At 43.8% G+C, this 16,281-nt stretch overlaps 1 protein-coding gene across 1 annotated transcript in view; it reads left to right on the forward strand.

Annotated features, from left to right (window-relative positions):
* LOC126183873 (D-beta-hydroxybutyrate dehydrogenase, mitochondrial-like) overlaps positions 1-16,281 on the forward strand; it is a 261,931-nt gene that overhangs the window by 236,262 nt on the left and 9,388 nt on the right. The window contains exons 4-5 of the mRNA XM_049926167.1: positions 868-1,020; positions 14,457-14,624. Of these exons, the coding sequence (XP_049782124.1) occupies positions 868-1,020; positions 14,457-14,624 (321 nt within the window). The remainder of the gene's footprint in view (positions 1-867; positions 1,021-14,456; positions 14,625-16,281) is intronic.

The raw sequence follows: 16,281 nt of genomic DNA on the forward strand, positions 1-16,281 counted from the left end.
TAGAGATGTCTTCTTGAGCTAATTTGGCATGAAAATCACCCATTATTATTTTAATAGTATGGTTTGGTGACGAGTTACACAAAAAATAGTTCAACTCAGTATAAAATACCTCCTTACCCTCAAAGGATGCGTGTGGATCAATCAAGGATATGCCACTATTCTGGAAAGCGATTGTAACATAGGAGATTCTGTTATTAATGGATTTAAACTTTTTCACTACTTCTGTTACTGAGTCATGTACATGGAAACCAGTAGCTACTTCATGGTGCTTGCCTGTCTCAACACAGAATACTCCCATTGCTTATCTTGATTAATCCTGTACCCTTCCACCTAATCTCCTGCATAGCTACAACTTTTAGCTTGTATTTCTCTAATTCCTTGGTCATATTCTGCACACTTCCATGCTCCTTGCATACCAGAGACCAAAACAGAAGATCATTGTCCATCACTGTGTCCTATTCCAGTTGAGACAGTTCTGATTCCTAGGGTTCTGTACTGTGTCCTAACCAATGTATTTTTTTATGGGAAAGTGGAGGTTACACTTTGGACAACTCCCAATCTGGAGGACCAGTGGCATTATGTTTGGATGCCCATCCTAGAGGCAATGCCTTCTCCATGGCTTTTGCCCCACAGCTGGCCATGCTAGTTTTGGTCCTGGACGAGAATTTTGTTTCACTACCCACTATATCAAGGAGCATTCCTCCATCAACCAACTGAGGAGATGCCCAATGGCAGACTAGCACCCCACACAGGGTTCCTGGCAACCACATATCTTCTGAAAGACCCTTGGTTTGTATTAGTATATTTATAGTGGACTTTAAGATAAAATTTGCCACTTGAACCATACCCGACATGTTTGTTGGCCAGGTGTCTGGGCTGTCATCAACAATGCGTCGATTGCGACCTTCGGCGAGGTGGAGTGGGTGCCGTTCCCAGTGTTCCAGCATGCCACCGAAGTGAACCTCTTTAGTGTGGTGCGCATCACTCAGGCCTTCCTCCCACTCATCCGTAAGACCAAAGGTCAGTAAACATACTCACTATACATCATCACTTTCTTAGCCATTTAATCTTTTGTGATGTTCTCTCAATTTACCTCACATGGCACTACAGGATAAATCCAAGCATTTTTAAACTGAAAAGAAACAACGTAAATTTCACATTAACAAGAGTTCATATTTAGTGCTTCTATAGTTGTCCATAATCCACAAATGTCTTTCCTGTCTTTTACAGCTAACTGCAACAGATTTAGTGTATTAACTCAAGTATATGTTATTTTTAGATGGTTGGTATCAGTACTTTTATTAGTAAGAGCTACATGTGTCAAAAATACACATTTATATGTTAAATTAGAATTTTGAAGTACTGTACCTAGAAATAGAGGGAAATAGCAACAAATGGCTTGCTAATTTCTACTGCCTGACGAAACACGTCTGGGAGGAGGACAAAAAAATGCAACATGGTGGGTTGAAGGGCATGTCATGTTATTTCAGTGATTACAAAATCTAGAAAAGTTTACAAAGAATTTGGCAGTTTGAGCCCATTTATCAGTATGATGTTGCACCCCATCTGACCTGGATGCATGCACTGATTCAGTTGGGAAAGTTGTCATAAAACCGTTGTATCCTCTCCTAAGACAAGTTGACCTACAACTTTTGTAACTAGTCCTGATATCCTGGGTACTGGCAATGGGACGGAGTTGAAGTTCGAGCTGATCCCCCATATGTTCTATTGGGTATGAATCTGAAAATCTTGCTGGCCACGAGACTACCCCAATATCATACAGACACATAACATTTGTGAACGAGCGGTGTCCTGTTGAAACAAGGCAGTACAATGCTGTCACACAAGAGGTAACACACGAGGACACAGGATGTCTGTGACATACTGTTGTGTCATCAAAATTCCCTCAATCACTAACAACTATGATCTGAAGACAAATCCAATGGCACCCCAAACCACGCACCAGGAGTAACACAAAACATTGGAAGAATGGAACCTCTCACTAGGTCAGCACTGTACTCACTGTCGATGTTACTCTGAGGTAGAGTAGAACTGTGATTCATCACTGAACACAATTATCAGCAATCGATGCTTCCCATTCGTGGCACCACGTGAAACACAGCCGTTTGCGTTGTGCTCTTAACAGCAGCCAATGCATGGGATGGTAATTTTCTGGTCTGGTTCCTGGTAGTCTCTGACCAATGGTGCAAGCTGACCTATAATGGAGTGCCCATTACTTGTTCTTGTGCAGATGTGAATGGATTACAATGTTGTTGGTGCACAACAGGGTAATCATTCATTGTGGTGGTCAGATGCAGTTGACTGGAACCTTGATGACTAATATGTCTCCCCTCACGTTCCCACACAGTCCAAGACTGGACTACTGTCACATCCCTCACAAATCTGCATAGTGCTTCATTTGATCAGTTGGCCAAATGGAGACACATAATGAGGCTCCTTTCAAACCGTGGCAGGCACAGATAATGCCGTCTCACATGAGCACGCAGGATCTCTGTGTCCTGCATAGCGATCACACATCATCTAACGGTAGTCACACCTCTTGTACACTCTACCAGGCCTGGTGACACTAATGCACTCTGGCAGCAATTCTACCTGCCACAGAGAAGTGCAACTCTAATCATTTACACGTTCACTGATGGTGTACATGTGTACAAAGCTAAATTGACATATGACCACGTTTTCTGAGTGCTTCATTTTTTTCTGTCAGGTAGTGTAGTTCGCTGATTTATTTATTTACAATTTTCTCTTTGTATGCCAACCATTTACTGATGAAAATATTCTTCCATGTACATTATAATGCACAAAACATGAAATTCAGTTTTGTTTCCTTTGTGTGTTTAAAGGGCGTGTAAGGTCTTTGTGAATTACATTTCTAAACTAAAAACTGCGGCACTATGAATGACTTGCCACAGAACTACTATTTCTGCCATGCATGGCTAGTGATTATAAAAATTTACAGTTAATGTTGTCAAACGAATGTGACTACCTGACTTAAAAAACAAATGAATAATTTTGCCTCATATGATTTAACTGGTGATATATCAGGTAGAAAATATGCTGCATTGTGGAGTGTGTTTTACTTTGCAGGCAAATGTCATAGGATGGTGTCTTGTTAGAATAAAATTACAACAGTATCCTAAAGGGAGCCTATGACTCAATGCTTTATAGCTTCCCAAGTGTACCAGTAGCTGTTGAGCACATCTGCTGCTGTATTAGTCAAGGTAGATGCTGATATCCAAGAAACACTGCACTGCAAATTCACCACTTCCACAGTAAGCTCTCCGAAATGCAAGATGAAATACAGAAAACACCTATCCATGATGTCATCAAAGTAATCAAAATGAAACCATTTAAAAACCCACACATCATTTTCTCTGCCCACTGTACTGTGGAGGCATAGATGACCTATGGATGTGTTCAGCATAGCTCCTGGAGCGTTATTGTGTACCAAGGCAAGCAGGGTGAAACAGTAAACTACAGGTGCCTAATGACGTTACCAAATGTAAAGAAAAGTGGTTAGTTACAGCTGCAGGCCCCAGGTTAAATCCTATGACCTGCATTATATTCCTAATGCAACCAAATAATTACTAGAATATTCAAAAGAAAATGAAGTTTAAGGTCTAATGACCTGTTGATAACAGGTTCATAAGTGACAAGGGTAAGAACTTGACTTGGACAAGGGTGGGGTAGAAATTCAGTTGCAGACAGTTTTGAAGATATCATTCTGGTACTTTAATATAAATATGGATTAAAAGTAAAAAAATCCTATAACTCGATAGTTAGGATGCTTCAAAATGGAAGCCCAGTGCATTTATCTCTCCACTGCTGCACAGACAATACTATTTCCCCACCCGTAAGCTACATGAGTAGCGAATGGGCCACAAATGGCGTATGCTGACTTCGTTATTGATCTGTGTCTTTGTAGTCCAGAGCACAGCAACAATTAGGCATTCAATTGCACTGAAGCAACCTAGTAGGAAATACGAGGTGCATTCAAGTTCTAAGGCCTCCGATTTTTTTTCTAATTAACTACTCACCCGAAATTGATGAAACTGGCGTTACTTCTCGACGTAATCGCCCTGCAGACGTACACATTTTTCACAATGCTGACGCCATGATTCCATGGCAGCGGCGAAGGCTTCTTTAGGAGTCTGTTTTGACCACTGGAAAATCGCTGAGGCAATAGCAGCACGGCTGGCGAATATGCGGCCATGGAGAGTGTCTTTCATTGTTGGAAAAAGCCAAAAGTCACTAGGAGCCAGGTCAGGTGAGTAGGGAGCATGAGGAATCACTTCAAAGTTGTTATCACGAAGACACTGTTGCGTAACGTTAGCTCGATGTGCAGGTGTGTTGTCTTGGTGAAACAGCACACGCACAGCCCTTCCCGGACGTTTTTGTTGCAGTGCAGGAAGGAATTTGTTCTTCAAAACATTTTCGTAGGATGCACCTGTTACCGTAGTGCCCTTTGGAACGTAATGGGTAAGGATTACGCCCTCGCTGTCCCAGAACATGGACACCATCATTTTTTCAGCACTGGCGGTTACCCGAAATTTTTTTGGTGGCGGTGAATCTGTGTGCTTCCATTGAGCTGACTGGCGCTTTGTTTCTGGATTGAAAAATGGCATCCACGTCTCATCCATTGTCACAACCGATGAAAAGAAAGTCCCATTCATGCTGTCGTTGCGCGTCAACATTGCTTGGCAACATGCCACATGGGCAGCCATGTGGTTGTCCGTCAGCATTCGTGGCACCCACCTGGATGACACTTTTCACTTTTCGCATTTTCAGGTCGTCATGCAGGATTGTGTGCACAGAACCCACAGAAATGCCAACACTGGAGGCGATCTGTTCAACAGTCATTCGGCGATTCCCCAAAACAATTCTCTCCACTTTCTCGATCATGTTATCAGACCGGCTTGTGCGAGCCCGAGGTTGTTTCGGTTTGTTGTCACACTATGTTCTGCCTTCATTAAACTGTCGCACCCACGAATACACTTTCGACACATCCATAACTCCATCACCACATGTCTCCTTCAACTGTTGATGAATTTCAATTGGTTTCACAGCACGCAAATTCAGAAAACGAATGATTGCACACTGTTCAAGTAAGGAAAATGTCGCAATTTTAAGTATTTAAAACAGTTCTCATTCTCGCCGCTGGCAGTAAAATTCCATCTGCCGTACAATGCTGCCATCTCTGGGACGTATTGACAATGAATGCGGCCTCATTTTAAAACAATGTGCATGTTTCTATTCTCTTTCCAGTCCGGAGAAAAAAAATCGGAGGCCTTAGAACTTGAATGCACCTCGTACTACATACATGCAAGATGGCACTGGTATTTGCTTTGGTGAAACACACAATATTTTGTTATTTCATACTTCTCTTGCAAAGCTATAATTACTTTGACCAAGGCAGTAAGTACACGAAAAATTTTCAATATCATGCACACTGGCCCAGATGTTGTCAAAACCTTAGACATCACTTGATAAGTCCATTAAATGTAAAATTCTTTAAGTTCACTGGATGCAAGTCACCTGTCGTGTTGAATCTGACAACTTCATGCACCTGTAGATGATGTGGGGAGAAGTACAGTAGGAAACAAGTGCGTATAACAGATAGGCTAACATTGAGAGTTTTCATGGTGGTGGACGTCTCATTTGCTATAGACAGTATGGAGCGCAAGGCTTATATGACAGTATCAAAACAAGGTAATCAGATCCCCATGTAAAAATATCACTCTGTGAAGGAGGGGTACAGAGGATTGATTTGCAGAATTATGTTTCTTCTTATATGTGAATGACATATACAACTGTGATCATCAAGGATCTGTGGAAGCTATCCAGGAGGACTGCATCCAAGGGGTGATATAAATTGCAAGTGGCTCTGTGATAGTGTTAAGGGTGTTTAAGTAACACATACATTGGACTTTTGGTCTAGATGGCACACCATTTGAAACATAGTAGCTAGTCAACCTCCTGTAAAAATCAGGTTTTGATGTTTGCTTCTCATCTTAAAGAGGATTGTAACACTACCAACCCCATCTTCCAAGATGACAATCACCACGTCACCAGCCATTACTGTGTCTGCTTGCATGAGAAACACTCAAGAACAATAAAATAAAATGCCTAATGACAAAAGTGCAACAATCATAACACATTATCCGATGTCAATGTAACTTCATACACAACAGCCATTATGAGCAGATATGTACACGGTTTTGTTATAATTCTCTGTGACTGGTAGAACCATCACCAGAGTGCTATAGCACTGTCTGTATTTAACGTCGTTAACAGACTCGGTAGGGTATATTAAAAGAGTGAACAGCATCAAATGATGAGTGAACACTGTGCAAGATGCAGAAGATGCTGCGTACTCACAGGAGACAACATTTTCAGCTCCCAACACAGTTTGAAAGGGGCCTCATTATGGGCTTCCATTTGGCTGGCTGTTCAAATCAAACAACATACAGATTTGTGAGGGATGTGGCAGTAGTCCAATATTGGACTGCAAGGAAACATGATGGGATGCATACTTATCATCAAGGTTCGAGTCTGACCACCACAATGGAGATTGTCCTATTGTGCACCACGCACATCAGTATCCCTTCACATCTGCACCTGCCATCTGAGAACAAGTAATGGACACCCTACAACATTCAATGACATCCTGCACCATTTGTTGGAGACCAGCAGGAGCTGGACTACGAAATTATAATCCCAAGCATAGGCTGCCATTAACACCTCAACATGAATGGCTGTGTTTCGAGTGGTGCTGTGACTGGTAACAATGTATGCTGATATATAGCACCACATTATCTTCAGCAATGAATTTTTGTGGTAAGTTCCTATGGGACCAAACTGCTGCGGTCATTGGTCCCTAGGCTTACACACTACTTAATCTAACTTAAACTAACTTACGCTAAGGACAATGCACACACCCATGCCCGAGGGAGGACTCGAACCTCCGACGGGGGGCAGCTGTGTGAAACGTGGTAAGGCGCCTCAGACTGCGTGGCTACCCCACACGGCTCAGCAATGAATAGAAGTTCTGCACTACCCCTGATAACCATTGACAGGAAGTAAGAGATTGACCTGGGGAGAAATCCCATTCTTCCAATGTTTTGGAAAGGCATGGCTGTGTTCCTTCTGGTGCATCGTGTTGGGGAGTCATCGGGTATGACTGCAGGTCATGGTCGACAGTGATTGGGGGAGTTCTGATGGCACAACAACACGTCACGGACATCCTGCATCCTCGTACGATACCTCTCGTGGGACACTATTGTAATGCCATTTAACAACAGGGCACAGCATGTTGACACAGGGCATGTGTGTGTATGACTTGGGTGTGATACTGCGGTACTCTCACGGTCAGCAAGAACTACAGATCTCTACTCAATAGAAGAATGTTGGGGATCAGCTTGGACATCAGCCCCATCCCATTGCCAGTATGCGGGATATCAAGGACCAGTTACAACTGCTGTCAATCAGCTTGCTAGTGAGAGGATACAAAAGCTTGATGAGACCCTTCCCAACTCAGTCAGTTCATGCATCCTGGCCACAGGGGCTGCAATGTCACAATGATAAGTACACTCACACTGCCAAGTTCTTTGTAAACTTACCTAGATTTTGCAATCACAGAAATAACATCAAAAACTCTTTCAACCCATGAAGTTTAATTTCATTTTCTCCTCCCCTTCTGACTGCTTCACTTTTTTGTCATGCAGTGTATTTGGAGGAGCCCACAAAGTTACTGTACTTTAACTTTGCCTGATGGACAATGTGCCAAACATCAGGGCACAACAACGTCCACTGGACAAGTCGCCTAGAGTTACTGGAGGAGGAGTGACCAGACACCAATGTAACGTGCATCAAGAAATGCGTCCAGTCTATGATACTGACAATATCACCTCTTATGATGGGTCATATAAGTAGAACAAGGTGTTAAGCTGAAGGTGACTAATATTTTGCTCGGTGAGCTTACTTTTTGGTAATGAAACGAAAGTTGTCTAATATGTGGCCACCTGGGTGATGTGGAGCAACACAGGTAGTTCAGCTGTTATTCTGGGTACAGTCCTGATGGAGATGCTATGAATACTGGCTCACCTCCAAATGGATGTCACTGTGTTGGGCAAAAGTTAGAATCTAATGTAGATTTTGTATCATTAGAGAAGAATCTTGAAATTAAAGTAAGGGAGTCACTGAGAAAGGCCAGCATTTCTGGTAACAGTGGGCTTCTAATTCCAAAAAGGCCACCCAGATGTACAATTTTCATGGTTCCCCAAGGAGTTCACACAGTGGGAGCAGTGTGTTACTGCATTATTGTCTCAAAAGACAAACCCATTGCTAAAATATTTGCTATAGGATTGGATAATAGGTTGGAGAATCTTGTCTCAGTATTGCACACACCTCATATCACCTTCAGTAGTAATGAAGAAATCCATTTGTGCATAGTACTGGCTCAAAACATGACTGAACCAAACCTGTGGGACGACATGTCTGAGATGTGCATTGGTACAGAAAAATCGGGCACTCATTGGTGAAAACCTCATGCCATTGATTCAGACTCCATCTGCATATGATCTAACTTTGAAATGACTCTTCAAAGACATGTCGACAGAAGACATATAACCCACTTACTATTGAAGACACAGCATGCTCTACTAACCTGCATTGAGAATGAGATTTACTTTTACTTGCATTACACAAGTGGCTATATGTATTCAGGGAGTTTCCATAAGAGCATGCAAAAATTTAGCAGGACATAGAGGATGCTCCACTGAACAATTTTAGGTAGGAACCCGGGGTCAGAGGGTTGGCTTGGGTTGGGTTGTTTGGGGGGGAGAGACCAAACAGCGAGGTCATCGGTCTCATCAGATTAGAGAAGGGTGAGGAAGGAAGTCGGCCATGCCCTTTCAGAGTCACCATCCCGGCATTTGCCTGGAGCGATTTAGGGAAATCACAGAAAACCTAAATCAGGACGGCTGGAAACGGGATTGAACCGTCGTCCGGGGTCAGAGAAGCCAGCTTAAGCAGATAGTAGGAATAAAATCACATTACTGTGTACTTTTTTATTTACATTAGGTACAGTTAACTGCAATACTATCATTGGCACAATGAACTTACCATTTGTACTGTACCTTACAAAATGTAAGACGGCTACCAGCCTCAATGAAACCGTGACATCGGCAAACCATATTCTGACACACCCTGACAAATATCCCTGGTGTGTTTCAAATCACATCACAGGCGGCTACAATGCTGGCAACTACACACATCAAAAAAAGTTTTGTATCACCCCGGTTCCCAGAACCCCTGAAGATAGACATTGTCTGTGGCTATTGTATCACAGACACAGTCCCTTTGACTGTTCAGAGATGTAACTAAACCTGCCCAAAGATGTAAACAACCATGCATGACCAGCACCTATTAGATGGAGAGGGTCCGACAGCCTATCAGTTCCAGTCAGTCCACCTGGAAGGTACACAGTAATTCCACCTGGAGGTACACAGCTCGTGTTGTTTGTAGTTCAACCATGCCTAGATGGTCAATACCGCAGTTCAATCATGTCCGCAAGTCGCCGTAGTGGCGTTAAAGAACTTGTGGAGCGGCGGCTGAACCGCCCCGCGAGGGGTCTCCCGGCCACGAATGCCATACGCTCATTATTATTATGATGTCCGCATTGTTACTTTGTGCCAGGAAGGGCTTTCAATAGGGGAAGTGCCCAGGCATCTCGGTGTGAACCAAAGCAATGTTGTTCGGACATGGAGGAAATACAGAGAGACAGGAACGGTCGATGACATACCTTGCTCGGGCCGCCCAAGGGCTACTACTGCCGTATATGACCACTACCTACGGATTACGGCTCGGAGGAACCCTGACAGCAACGCCACCACGTTGAATAATGCTTTTTGTGCAGCCACAGGACGTTACGTTATGACTCAAACTGTGCGCAATAGACTGCATTATGCGCAACTTCACTCCCGACATCCATGGCGAGGTCCATCTTTGCAACCACGACACCATGCATCACAGTACAGATGGGCCCAACAACATGCCAAAGGGACCGCTCAGGATTGGCATCACGTTCTCTTCACTGATGAGTGTCGCATATGCCTTCAACCAGACGATCATCGGAGACATGTTTGGAGGCAACCCGGTCAGGCTAAATGCCTTAGACACACTGTCCAGCGAGTGCAGCAAGGTGGAGGTTTCCTGCTGTTTTGGGGTGGCATTATGTGGAGCCGGCGTACACCGCTGGTGGTCATGGAAGACGCCATATCAGCTGTACGATACGTGAATGTCATCCTCCAACTGATAGTGCAACCATATCAGCAGCATATTGGCGTGGCATTCGTCTTCATGGATGACAATTCACGCCCCCATCGTGCACATCTTGTGAATGACTTCCTTCAGGATAACGACATTGCATGACTAGAGTGGCCAGCATGTTCCCCAGACGTGCAGACGTGAACCCTAACAAACATGCCTGGGATAGGTTGAAAAGGGCTGTTTAGGGACGACGTGACCCATCAACCACTCTGTGGGATCTATGCTGAATTGCTGTTGAGGTGTGGGACAATCTGGACCAACAGTGCCTTGATGAACTTGTGGATAGTATGCCATGACAAAAACAGCCATGCATCACTGCAAGAGGAGTGCTACTGGGTATCAGAGGTACCGCTGTGTACAGCAATCTGGACCACCACCTCTGAAGGTCTCGCTGTATGGTGGTACAACATCAATGTGTGGTTTTCATGAGCAATCAAAAGGGCGGAAATGATGTTTAGGTTGATCTCTATTCCAATTTTCTGTACAGGTTCTGGAACTCTCGGAATCGAGGTGATGCAAAACTTTTCTTGATGTGTGCAATTCCATCTCTTTATCCATTGGGGTCTCATACACAAGTGGCTTTAGATACCTCCATAGGGAATAACCAAGGGTATTCAAGTCAGGTGACCTTGCAGGCCATAGAATAGGACCTCCCCCTCCAATCCAGCGACCAGGAAAGAGAGCATTGAGATGGTTCCGGAGATCCATACTGAAGTGAGGTGGTGCACTGTCATGTTGTATCCACATTATCTTGCAAACAGCCAACAGTATGTTCAGCAATACGTCAGGTAGAACTCTTTGCACAAACCTCAAGTACAGGTGGCCAGGCCAGGTAGAAGATATGGCCCAATGAGATTGTTGCCTACAGTGCCAGCCCAGATTTTCACAGGAAAACGTACTTGATGGTGTAACTCTACTACAGCTTGAGGCTTTTCCTTGTCACACACATGGCTATTCCTTCTATTTGAAATACCATCGCAATCAGATAAAGCCTCATCAGTAAACAGCACAATTTGGAGGAAATCTGGTTGATCACTGTTGGAGCAACCACTGACACAATGCGACCCTTGATGCAAAGTCAGTCACAAGCATTGCATGGACATGTTGTGGGTGATACAGATGTAACTGTCACTCGTGGAGTACTCGCCACACACCAGTATGTGCAGCGCCCATTTCACGCGCACTGTGATGAGAACTTGTAGTGGGGTCCATTGCAACACATTCCAGCACCTCCTCTTCAAAATCGGGTGCAAGAGTGGTCTTCGTGTTCCCAGGTCACTTGTTTCTTTTTTCCAATGATGGATGATGCCTGTTAGGAAATCATTCTCTGAACAGCCTTTCAACAGCGAGAGCACTGCAACGTACTTCCCCACACACAAGATGTGTGTCAGCAAGTTATGCAAAACTGTACTGGTACTGCTCCATCGTCTTGTACTGTCTGTCTCTAAATAGCACTGAGTAATAACTGGGTCCGTCATTGATTCATAGCACATTCTGTCACAGGACACTGTAAATATGACACAACAGAGCTATCTTATAAACAAGAAAAGTAAACAAACCCTGCATCATGACTTCCTAAGCATCAAGCTGGTCGTCCTTGTTTCCTTGCAGGAAATAAAGAATGTACATGTAAATCAACAGCACAGTACATGTAAATTTGTATGCATATTAGTTGTAAATGAACTGGAAAACAGTAACACTAGACAAAGAGGTAGACAAGTTTAATTCCATAGATCCTTAAAATGGCTTCTCCGACCCCAGGTTGCCTACCTCAAATTGTTCAGTGGAGCATTCTCTATATCCTGTTACATTTTTGTACACTGTTACGGAAAAATTCTGTAGACCGCCTTCAACTGAAAAGATTTTGAGTAAGGGCTCACGAACCAAGGGAGGGGGGAGGGGGGGGGGGGGGTGATCATAATAAGCTATGCAAGTCCTGAGCAAGTTGCAAAACTTTTTTTCCTTTGTAACTTATTTCTGTACAGCATAAAAACGAGATGTCCCTAACTGAATGATAAAAGTAATGCCTGTAAGGCACTTTTGGCCAGACGACAATTTGATATAGTTTAACAGTGGAACTGGGAAGCTTTTAAAATAGCATTTGAATGCTTCAGTAGTAACTGTCAGCAAGAAATGCCTGCACCTGTGACTGGACTCCATTAACCTTGATTTATCTTTATTTTTGTTCACAATACAACCTCTCATTAAGAGACAGTTCAATCTTTTCAGCTGATCTTCAAAGTCCTATGCCATACCAACAAAATTTAGAAATTTTAAAGTTTTTATTTCTTTTCCCAGAAAATTCCCTTTTGCAATTTCTCCTTAATTTCCTTTACTGTTTGCTCAATGTACACACTGGAGGATATGCTATAACCATTTCTCACTCAATTACTGCCTTCCTTTCACATTCTTTAATGTTTAGAATCTGTAGTCTGGTTTCCATACAAGTTGTAGATAACATATTCTTCCTGTATTTTATCCCCACTACCTTCCTACTTCTAAATAACATATTTCAGTCGATACTGTCACAAGCGCAGACACACTACAAATACTGTATTAATGTGATGCCTTTGTTTTGCTTACTCTTTGTATTCACTTATGTTTTAAGTTTAATTATTTCCCTTGTCTTCTTCTACACTCCTGGAAATGGAAAAAAGAACACATTGACACCGGTTTGTCAGACCCACCATACTTGCTCCAGACACTGCGAGAGGGCTGTACAAGCAATGATCACACGCACGGCACAGCGGACACACCAGGAACCACGGTGTTGGCCGTCGAATGGCGCTAGCTGCGCAGCATTTGTGCACCGCCGCCATCAGTGTCAGCCAGTTTGCCATGGCATACGGAGCTCCATCGCAGTCTTTAACACTGGTAGCATGCCGCGACAGTGTGGACGTGAACCGTATGTGCAGTTGACGGACTTTCAGCGAGGGCGTATAGTGGGCATGCGGGAGGCCGGGTGGACGTACCGCCGAATTGCTCAACACGTGGGGCGTGAGGTCTCCACAGTACATCGATGTTGTTGCCAGTGGTCAGCGGAAGGTGCACGTGCCCGTCGACCTGGGACCGGACCGCAGCGACGCACGGATGCACGCCAAGACCGTAGGATCCTACGCAGTGCCGTAGGGGACCGCACCGCCACTTCCCAGCAAATTAGGGACACTGTTGCTCCTGGGGTATCGGCGAGGACCATTCGCAACCGTCTCCATGAAGCTGGGCTACGGTCCCGCACACCGTTAGGCCGTCTTCCGCTCACGCCCCAACATCGTGCAGCCCGCCTCCAGTGGTGTCGCGACAGGCGTGAATGGAGGGACGAATGGAGACGTGTCGTCTTCAGCGATGAGAGTCGCTTCTGCCTTGGTGCCAATGATGGTCGTATGCGTGTTTGGCGCCGTGCAGGTGAGCGCCACAATCAGGACTGCATACGACCGAGGCACACAGGGCCAACACCCGGCATCATGGTGTGGGGAGCGATCTCCTACACTGGCCGTACACCACTGGTGATCGTCGAGGGGACACTGAATAGTGCACGGTACATCCAAACCGTCATCGAACCCATCGTTCTACCATTCCTAGACCGGCAAGGGAACTTGCTGTTCCAACAGGACAATGCACGTCCGCATGTATCCCGTGCCACCCAACGTGCTCTAGAAGGTGTAAGTCAACTACCTTGGCCAGCAAGATCTCCGGATCTGTCCCCCATTGAGCATGTTTGGGACTGGATGAAGCGTCGTCTCACGCGGTCTGTACGTCCAGCACGAACGCTGGTCCAACTGAGGCGCCAGGTGGAAATGGCATGGCAAGCCGTTCCACAGGACTACATCCAGCATCTCTACGATCGTCTCCATGGGAGAATAGCAGCCTGCATTGCTGCGAAAGGTGGATATACACTGTACTAGTGCCGACATTGTGCATGCTCTGTTGCCTGTGTCTATGTGCCTGGGGTTCTGTCAGTGTGATCATGTGATGTATCTGACCCCAGGAATGTGTCAATAAAGTTTCCCCTTCCTGGGACAATGAATTCACGGTGTTCTTATTTCATTTTCCAGGAGTGTATAATACAGAAACACATATATTACATTTTTTTCTGTTGTATCAATCAGGTCGTGTCATAAATGTAGTGAGCATCTTGGGTCGTGTTGTTTCCCCACTTCGATCATCGTACTGTGCCGCAAAATTTGGAGTGGAAGCCTTCAGCGATTGCCTTCGCCTTGAGATGCGTCGCTGGGGTGTCGATGTTGTTGTTGTCGAACCTGGTGATTATACTACAGGTATGTAGATGTCGTACATAGTTTCTCAGACATTAAAAATTTGTGTACTGATGTTCTGACTATTTAATACATATTCATAAATTTGGTATTCTCAGAATCAGATTACTAAGCAATTCTGCATGAAATAAGCAACACATTTCCTTACTGTTCTTTTCTCATTTCCATATGTTCATACAAGAATGTTTAATATTGTTTACAGTTATCAGATTTTATAAATCACTACTTGATTTCAAAGAACAATAGTGTCTAACCAGTATGAAGCTGGCAATGTGCAAGTCGAGATGGTTCTCAGGAATGGTACTACGTAAAGTCCATATCTGTTGGGCACTCATTAAAAGAGGTAGCTGCATGACATACACCTAAGATGAGTTGAAATCTGTAGTGTGATACCAGCAAACACACAAGATGCAAGAGTTCTAATTATATCCAAGAAGCCCAATGCCACTAAAAATAACAGGTCAGTGTAACTGCTGCGACACAAACAGAACAGAAGTGCACACACAGATGAGGGGCTGCTTGTTGGGTCACCATGGTATCTTACTGTCCTGGTCACAGAATACCTCAGCCAGATGCCTCTCTGGCATGCTATGCACATAATGATTGTGGAGCTGACATGCATCCACCACATAACTTTTTCCTCTGACAAACGAAATGGCATTGCAAATGACAGACAGGTTGAAGCACCCAAGTTCATGGTACTGCTTGTGGAAATTGGAGCTGTGAGATGACATGATGGTGAATGGCCACCCAGACAATACTTGGGTCCTTTTCAATTTGCATGTAGTTGATCAAGCCAAGTGTTGAGTCTTGTATAGGAGGTGTGATCAAAAACAAAATGGAATTTTTTAATTCTAATTTTTTTTTATCTTGTTGAGATGTTCCTTACGTATAAATTCATTTTCAGCTATGTTGAATATTTAGTTTACAGCTGACAGTCAAAAATGTTACACTTTTTGAGTGTTCAGTGAATTTTTACTTTCAAAAAAGATAGCTCAAAAAATCTGCATTAAAGTGTCCTTGAAATAAAATAACGTGCAGCGCTACATTTGATATGTTGGCTGTGGCTTTTGGCAAATCTACTGTGGGTAAGACAAGAGTTTACGAGTTATGTAACTGTTGCAAAGAGGCTCAAGAAGACACTGAAAATGACGACCGCCCTGGATGCCCTAGCATGTCAATTACTGATGACAATTGGAAGAAGTACACAGAATGGTTCTGAAAAACTGTCGAATCACCATCAGGGAGGTTGTTGGTGACGTCAGCATGTCCTTTGGCTCACACAAAGCAATTGTTTCTGATGTTTTGGGCACGAAATGTGTAGCAGCAAAGTTTGTTCCAAAATTGTTGAATTTCTATCAAAAACTATATTGTGTAGTCATCACTCAGTAATTTCTGAATGAAGCTGACAGCAATTCAGAATTTCTAAAGAAGATTATAACAGGTGACAAAACATGGGTATATGAGTATGACATCGAAACCAAGCCCCAATCATCCCAATGGAAACTGCCTGAAGAGCCAAGGCTGAAAAAAAAAATCAAGTTCAATCACATTTGAAGGCTCTTCTCACTGTATTCTTCAGTTACAATGGGATAGTGCATCATGAATTCCTTCCTTATTGTCAATAAGGAATACTACCTGGAAGTTATGCACTGTTTGT

This window comes from Schistocerca cancellata, chromosome 4 (genome assembly GCF_023864275.1).
Source record: "Schistocerca cancellata isolate TAMUIC-IGC-003103 chromosome 4, iqSchCanc2.1, whole genome shotgun sequence".
Lineage (NCBI taxonomy): Eukaryota > Metazoa > Arthropoda > Insecta > Orthoptera > Acrididae > Schistocerca > Schistocerca cancellata.